At 36.4% G+C, this 8,962-nt stretch overlaps 1 protein-coding gene across 1 annotated transcript in view; it reads right to left on the bottom strand.

The window, feature by feature from the left end:
* Nucleotides 1–6,669: 6,669 nt before the first annotated feature.
* The window catches only part of Gfral (GDNF family receptor alpha like), a 59,901-nt gene continuing 57,608 nt past the window's right edge, over nt 6,670–8,962 (bottom strand). The window contains 1 exon segment of the mRNA XM_087195940.1: nt 6,670–7,022. Coding sequence (XP_087052066.1) covers nt 6,959–7,022 — 64 coding nt within the window. The 3' untranslated portion in view covers nt 6,670–6,958.

Genomic DNA, 8,962 nt, shown 5'->3' with positions numbered 1-8,962 from the left:
TGACTAAAATAAAAACAACCACAATGGATGAGAATATGGTAGTCATATAGCTTCATGGAAGGAACATTTCATTGTACCATAAACAACCCTGTGTAATCCAACACTGAGAGCCCAGTTCTGTTCACTTGTGAGCACCCCCACCTCCTTCCCATACAGTCAAGTCCAAAACAAACAAGGAAATCCTACATTGATCTTTATATTCCCATCAATCATTTCACTCTGTCATCCTCCTCAAAAGTTTCCCCAAGTTCTTTTTCTATTATTGAGATATTAGTAGCATTAACACATTTTTACTTTCCTTTCCAATTACTATTTTTAAATTCTAATTTTTAGAACTCTTTATTACCTTAGATTCAATTGATTAAATCATCCAAAAACAGGATATTTCTGAAGCTTGGCCCTAATAGACATCTATTACTTCTGAATTTGAATAACTTTGTTTTTCATTGTTTTCCTTATATATTGTAGCTCAACTTTCTCCTTTAAACATTAGCCTCCAATCTTTGATGGTAGATTGATTTGGCATCACAGACCTCTGATATTCTTCTGTGTTACTATTTGGGAAGCATTTATTCCTTTAACCTTCCAAGCTCCAGAGGGAGAGCTGTCCACTCAGTAGATTAGACCTCTAAAGAACACTTTGTCACCATGGTGTGCATGCTTGGAATCCCAGCATTTGGGAGGCTGATGTAGAAGGATCACAAGTTGGAGCTCAGCCCTGGCAACTTAACAAGACCCTGTCTCAAAATGAATAATTTAAAAAGGCTGGGGACAGCTGGGTGAGTTGGTACATGCCTGCAATCCCAGCATGCAGGAAGTTGAGGCAAGGAGGTTGCTGGGAGTTCAAGCCAGCCTGGGCTACATAGTGAGTTCAAGGCCAGCCTGTACTACAAAGCGAGACCCTTTCTCAAAATACCAAAAGGGGTGGTTGGGATGGAGGGGCTTGGGATGTAGTCCAGCGTGAAGGCTTGGGTTCAATCCCCAACACCATAAGAAAAAAGAGCATGTTTCTGTAGAATGAAGTTTCCATGTAATTGATTCTGTCACTGCACTCTACATCCTGCAACCCCACTGTCAGCAGCATCGCCTTCATGTCCTCTTCTTCCTGATAAAGGAATGATCCCCACATTTCTGGAAAGGCATTCACTAAAGATGCATTTCTTTTTGCTGACACAAATCCAAGACTGTTTTCCTACTAGACAAATTTTATATATTAATATGTATGTGGAAAGAAATTTCTGAATTGGAACAACTTGAGCACCTTCATGAGCTGACAAACACTATCTTAGGTGTGGGTCACTTAGTTCCAAATACTACATGGAAAATAGAATTGAAACCCAAACTAATGAAATATATTTGTTTGAAGGTATTTTATCTATCGTCTTTAAAAAATTTTTTATTAATACATGTTCACAATATGTAATTACTGTACTACATTTATCATGGGAAGTTGGTACATGTACACAGTATGTCTTAATTCTTTTTTTTTAAACCCACTATTCTTTCCCTCCCTACCAATTTCCTCCCACTCTTGATTCCATTTCCATTTGCAAAAGCTCTATTTTTTGGGGGGGGGGTGTACCAGGCATCAAACTTGGGTCCTTGCGCTTGTGTAGCAGGCGGCGAAACCACTAAGCTAAATCCCCGGCTAAAAGCTCTATTTTTAATCATCATTCATTTTTTCCTTCAATTATTTTCCCATCCCCTTTCCTTCCTCTGCATCTCCCTCCATCTCTTGTTTCTCTGTACATTTGAAAAAGATCAATATATTTCCTATTTATCTATTCTCTCTCATTTTTTTTTTTTTTTGTGATACTGGAAATAGAACTAAAGGCCTTTGCATTGAGCTACACCTCTAGCCCTCTTTAAATTTATCTCAGGACAGGGTTTTGCTAGATTACCATTTCCCAGGCTGGCCTGGAACTTGTGATTCTCCTGCCTCAGGCTTCAATTTGCAATCCCAACTGAGATAACAGGCCTCTTAAGAGGCATAATATTTGTAAACAGTTGTTATACTGTATTTTTTAGATAATAATGACGAGGAAAAAAAGTTTGTATTTTTCTAGTCAAAAAAATGTTTTAAAAAATGAGACATATCATCTTCAAAAGTCATTAAATCAGCCGGGGATTTACCTCAGTGGTTCTGCTACCCTCCTCACAAGCACAAGGACCCGAGTTCGATCCTCAGCACCAAAAAAAAAAAAGTCATTAGATCAGAATTTTCCAGCAGGATAATAATTACTTTGTTTCAAAATAATAAAAAAGTTAATACCTACAATTAAGTATTCACTATATATGTAAATATATTGAGAACATAAAATATATTTATGCAAACTAGTTGATTGTAAAACATAACTTGCATTAGAAAATTCCTGTCAAATCTTAAGTATTTAATGCTAATTTTGTCTAATTATTTGCAATCCTAACTAGTTATATATTATTTTATAAACATAAACAGTTCTTTAGTATACATAAAAATTTGTCCATCTTAACTTCTTTTAAAAATGTCTATCCATAGGAAATGAAATGTAACTTGATGTTAAAAAATATTAAACTATGCATTAACAACACAGGTTAATTATTGGCATATATATATACATAGATATGTGTTTATATATACATATAAAACACATATATGTTTTCAAAGCAAGCTTTGGATTTATGAATGAAGATTTTCTTCAAAGATGGCTGTTTTATATTTATAGCTGTGTTTGTAGCTAGACATAAAATATTTAGAAAATGTTATTGAATTATGTCTGTATTACCACCAGTAGAGATGCAAATACCAAATAAACTGTTATCATTACATATCATACTCTGTAGACTGAATAACATAATTATGTGCACTGGACAGCAAAATTCCATAATTTTATGGTTTTATGCTATCTATATTTAAATTGCTTCAGTAAAATATGAAACTTCAGTATCTTACAGGCATATTCTCCTTTTTCTAGAAGGTGACAGACAACCATAAGCTGTGTGAACCTCAGATTAAAGACCCATGCACTGTCACTAATTTTTCCGGGAAGGACACTTTGACCACACATTCCAGCACCTAAAGTCTCAAGGCACAGTCACTGTGGTCTGAAGAGACATGACACTGAGTGTGAGGCACCCTGGGAACAACTTGTGATGCTCAATACCATAAAGTCCTTGCAGCCCAGGAGGTGTTAACTTCATGATTCTGAAGAGAGCGAAGTGGGAAGGCACCCAGCCAGGAGAATGGGTGACAGCAGCGTGCAACCTGCACTGCCTTTAAAGCAATATGGCCATCTCCTCTACCATCAGTCCCTGAGGTTTTATTCTTGGGTTTGTTTAACTCACCTGACTGTTCTAAAAAAAAAGATTTATTTACTCTTTAAGTCATTTGCATTCATTTTGCTGAACATAGCAAAGAATAGGATACTGGTTTAAATAACCTGAACTGTTTCTCAGGACCCTCATAGGGAATTGCTAAGTAGGCATAGACATGTGCTCCCGTTTTGGAGGAACCACAAGTCCCTGCTTTCCTCCTCCCCTGGACTCCTTTCCGATGCACCTTGCTGAATTTCAGCTGCTGCCTCCCAGCTCTCTGGAGCACCCAAGGTGGGTAATGGAAGGAATTCTGCAGAGGAAAACGAGTTGTAGGTAAATATACAGAAGCAGCAAGAGGCACGGAAGCATACTGCTGAAACAGTGAGACTGTCAGGAGGGAATCTCACCTGTAGTCAAGTTCTGTAGGGAGAGTCTTGCTCTGCCACCTGCTGATCTTGCCACTTCTCCCCACAGTGAAATCACAAGCCAGGCTTCAGCATAACCTGGCTTTCTCAGTTGGAATGACAGAGATGGAACAAAGACTGGAAAACTTGAAGTGTAATAGCTCCAGCTTGGATTTCATTTAGCATATTTTGTGTTCATGTTGATGTTGGAAAATCAATATATCCAAATTCAAAATAATTACCAGAATCACTCAGTGATTCCTTGGGAAAGAAATGGTATACCCAAGTTAGGATAGACTCCAAGCTAAGCTGGATAAATCTTAAGGGTATTTGAGTTAGGAGTCTTTATTTTATTTTGGTGTGGATGATTGCAATGGGGAGTACAATATCTGAGAAAGCCAGGACTAGCAACAGCTGAACTGTTAGCACCACTAAGCTTGAAAAGAAAGGGAGACTAAGTGCTTTCTGGAATCCAAGAAGAGAGTAGCACAGAAAAGGCCACACTGAGGCAAATGATGAGAGGAGAAAGCCTTCCCAGGGTGATACTGAAAGGAGAGCTCCAAGGGAATATCTCTTCAATGAGCCATGTCTCCCCATTGGGTCCACCCAACTGGATGCCAACGACGAAAGAGCCTGCACTGTATGAAAGTTCTGAAGGTGTGGAAGAGGGGAAGGACAAAAGCCACAGATTGAAGATGGCTGGCAGCCTACACATCCCCATTCTAGTCTCATCCTCCTGTATGAACCAGTTTTACCTAGTGGCCCAAATCAAAAGCCTAGTGAGTACATATGCTTAACAGGATCATTACATCCTCATCTTCTTGCAAATATATTATCCCCAAACCCTGCATTCTATGGCATAATACTTATGAAGTTTATTTCATTCTCTCACAGTAATGCCATTTTTTCTCTTCAAATCACTCTACAATCACTCCTGCCTATTGATTTCTTTGCAGTATCTATTGCTTTCAGAAATTTGTTTGCATCTTTGTTTTTTAAATCTCCAAGATATTTATTCATAATGTATCTCCTGTTCCCAGTATATTGCCTGATGCATAGCATGTGCTCAATAAATAAGTGTTGAACAAATCAATTCAGGATTTCAATACTTATTAGCTAAATATTGTAATGCATTTAAAATAGTTTATTGACATCAGTCTTAACCCTTTCCATGTGTCACTTGCATTTTTGGTGGTATACTTTCTCACATTCAGAAATATGATAACAGTACTCCATTGTTTAAAACTACTTTGTGGTTGTTTGTACCCTTTCAAATGGAGCATATCATTCATTGAGCAGATATTTTTGACTATAGACTCTGTACTAATAGACTGCATAGAAAGACCAGTAAGTAGAAGGGAAAAATGATAATGGAGAAGAAATTAGAGAGAGGTGTAGGAGACTAGTTGTGAGGCCCTAGATGCCATGGAAACACTGAGCTGTGGTATTTGGCCCAGGGCAGAGAAGGACATGTGAAGAAAGACTTCACAGGGACAGATGGGTAAATGATGAGGAGGGGATGGGCCATGTCTTGAAGGAGCCCACAGACACACTTGTGTTGACTTTTAGCCTGTGCTTTAAGGACCTGCAGTGATTCAGTCCTCACATCTGTCAGTTTTGTGTTCTGCATTGTCTCAGGACTACCTGCTCTAGAGTAGTGATGTTTAGCATGCCCTAGGTGCTCCATGCTGAGTCCTCCTTCTGTCCATCCTCCTCCTATTTCTGCTGGACCAGGAGATGAGATTCTGTCATTTAGGAGGGCATCTATTGCTCTCTCTGTCCTCTTTTGCTCTGTTCAATACAAATGCATTTCTCAGAGCAACTGGATTTCTTTTCTCTGAGTTTCAGACACTACAAGTGCGGATTCAATGGCACGTGTCTGGAGGTGGAAACCTCTTTGTCCCCCTCACAGTAACTCCACAGCTACCAGAAGATGGGGAACTCCTCGGGGGAGCCCAGGACTTACCAACATTTTCTGTTCTGTTTGAAAAAGGTAAAGGATAGTTTTTCATCTGCTCTGAGTAAAAACAACCAAAACTTAACTTCTAGACAAATAAATCTCAAATGTAGTGAGTAGGAATATTAATAGAAACAAGACCAAAGAGGCAGAATATATTTGACCTTTAATTATAAATATGTCAATAATTATTAGTGTGGTATGCTCAAATTATTGACCATTTATACCTTTAAGCTACCATACATAATACAAGCATATTCTAAGCAATGGGTACTGATAAGATTACAGACAGTTGACTGGCATACATGCATATATGTTTTATATAACACATGCATGTATGTATCATATAATTTATATAGAGATAATTTAGCTCTTGAACATCTTTTGCACAATTTTTGAATTATAATTATATTTGAAGTCAAACCAGGCCAAAAGTAACAATTTAGAAACAATATAAAAAACAGCATGTAGATGCTACTTTATCATGATACAAGTTCATAATATTTAGCTCAGAAAAATTCAATTGATAAACAGAATATATAATTACTGAAATGTACACTGACTTTTCTCAGTTAATGCAGTTTTTCATGATTATGGGTATGAAGACATTGTGTTAAAAATATAATTCAACAGTATACAAATTACAAAATTCCAAAGATACCATTTTTGACTATTAAAACTCATCATCTAACCAAACATGTTTAGGAACTTAAAGTTAATGCTAATTATATAGCTAATGATTTGAAAATAGGTAAGAATATGAAAATAACATGGTGGATATTTCCTATTAACATTCCTATTTATAAAAATTAATCAAAACCTACAAAACTGATTAGAAAAAATTCTCTAACTATAATGTCAAGTTATGCTGCAAGTAGGTATTATAAGCATTTATACTCACAATGAAAAAAATGTAGCTTTAGATAACATGTCTTGCCTTCAATGAAACTTTAATTTCCTATTAATATTATAAAAGATACCTCTATATTTGTTTACTTTAATATTTTTTAAGAAAAACAATGAGTCTATGATCACCATGCCATATTGTTATACCTCATATTATTATATTTAATGGCCTAATATCATTAAATCCATCCTAAACATTTCCTTATTAATGAAGCACACGATACTGTTTACTGGCTACAAAGCCTTGCTTTTTGTTTTTGTTTTGTTTTGGTTTTGGTACTGGGGATCGAACTCAGGTCCTTGCGCTTGCGCAGCAGGTGGCGAAACCGCTGAGCTAAATCCCTGGCCCTACACAGCCTTGCTTTTTAAAAAAGTGATACGGAACTATCCGTGACGCTCAGTGAATGATGTTTCCTTCAGGTATTTGGATTGGTGAAGGATCTCTCGTTTGACTTGTCATTCTGGAGATTCTATATAAAAGGAAAAGCAAAAGTTAACAATAGGTTATTTCAAGTATTTTACAAATGTGCTTGTGATTGCTTATACTTTTGATTGGAGTCTGGGCCTGGGGTGGGGGGGTAATAATTCTGAATGTAGAATCCCAGTAGTAGAATATTCTAAGGTCTTTCTAATGAGTGTCATACATACTGTGGAATCCTATATGATTTTAAATAGTCCTATATTTTCTCAAATATTTAAGTTTTTCTTGGTTTCTCTGCAGATTTAATTGAAGATTTAAGGGTCTTTCAATTTAGCAGGCCAGAAAATCTTTATTTAAGATGCATATGCCCATGAAATAGGCCTATCCAGCAGCAACATGAATGAGGCCTGAAGCCCACTGGGGGATATTTTGCCTCCAGGTGTGAGGTGCCACTGTTCTACTGTTGCTAATGCTTTTGTTTGTTCTTTTCACAATGGCTTTTACTTTGCCATTTACCTAATAGCGGGTCTCGAGTTTTCATATTATACATTATGATTAATTTTAAATTAGGTGAAATATAATTGTGAACTAAATGCAATCACTTAACAGTATGAATCATTTAAAGTCTATTTTAGAGCAAATCCATGACTTTTGTCTATAGTAATAACAATGCTCTGATTGTTACCAGATAAACGATATGCTTTCCAATGCAAGAAAGAAAGAGCCACATGGCAGATGCACAGGGAATTCAGAATGACCTGCATGTTATTGACCTACTGTGCAATGCCATCGATAAAATCTCACAGGCCCATTTGGTAGACTTGAACTTTATACATTATGTGCGTGGCTGAGAAGTAAATGTCAAGAACCATTAACGTAAGTTTTTTTGCAAGGCTAGAAAATGGTTTCTGGGAAACAATGTCATAGACTCTCTAGGAAAGTGGAGTAACTTAACAGTGCTCTCAGGTATTTGGAGAAATATAAAGAAAAGTTTAATAAATTCTGAATGCTACTTTTCTTCCTTTGAAATGGACCCTAATTATTTGGCCTTCAAACTCTGTGTTGAAACCTGTGGGATAACTTCTTACAAGAGTAAGTTTCAAGGCTTTGGAGGAAAGCAGTTTTCTTTGGTACTCGTTTTGGTAAACATCAAATTACTTAGAAGGCTTGGATCCAACCATTGGACATATTTTCTTTAACTGTGTAACATTTAAAAATGAGTAAATTTGAATGTCCCTATGCAGAGCATGTGGTAATCATGTACCTCATCCCTTGCTGTTGCATACACCTCACTTCTGTCTTTCTCTGCATCTCCTGGTTATCAAGGGCTGTAAATCTTAGATTCCATCTCAAGGAGCAATGCATCTACATGTACTGAATCAGTCTTGTAGGTGACAGATTCATGAGATAAATATCCAATCAGTTTCTCTCTATTCCCAATCTGATTAATATAGTTTATGTGTATACATGTATTTATGTAGGTATACACACTTATACATATATTTCTGAATTAACATTTATGATACATCATACATACAACTATAGAATGTTCCTTGGTTCACAAACGTGATTCTATGCATGATTCTGGTCACAATCCAAGTTGGACAAGAACCGAATCAAATTCAACAGTAGGTTCAATGTTGACTTTATAGGGAAATTTGATTCAGTTCTTGTCTAGTTCAGTTTGTGACAAAGATCATGGAAAGAATTGAGTTCATGAACTGAGGTACTATGTATATAATGAATATGTTTGATATTTAAATCTGAGGTTTTTAAAAACATAAAGGTAAACAAGCACTATTATATATATATATATATTTGTCAATACTAAATAAGTTAAAATATTTTAAATCTCAGAAATTTGGAAATTGGGACATTGATATATCATGAATTTTAAAGTCTCACATGCTTGCAGGAGGATTGCTTCTTCCCAACAAGGAAGGCAGCCAAGAAGAAGGATTTGGAAGGAGGAAATTAATG

This window comes from Heterocephalus glaber, unplaced genomic scaffold, assembly GCF_053883595.1.
Source record: "Heterocephalus glaber isolate CG9 unplaced genomic scaffold, H.glaber_assembly_v1.0 deba00001610, whole genome shotgun sequence".
NCBI lineage: Eukaryota > Metazoa > Chordata > Mammalia > Rodentia > Bathyergidae > Heterocephalus > Heterocephalus glaber.
This window is presented reverse-complemented; position numbering and strand designations above follow the sequence as displayed.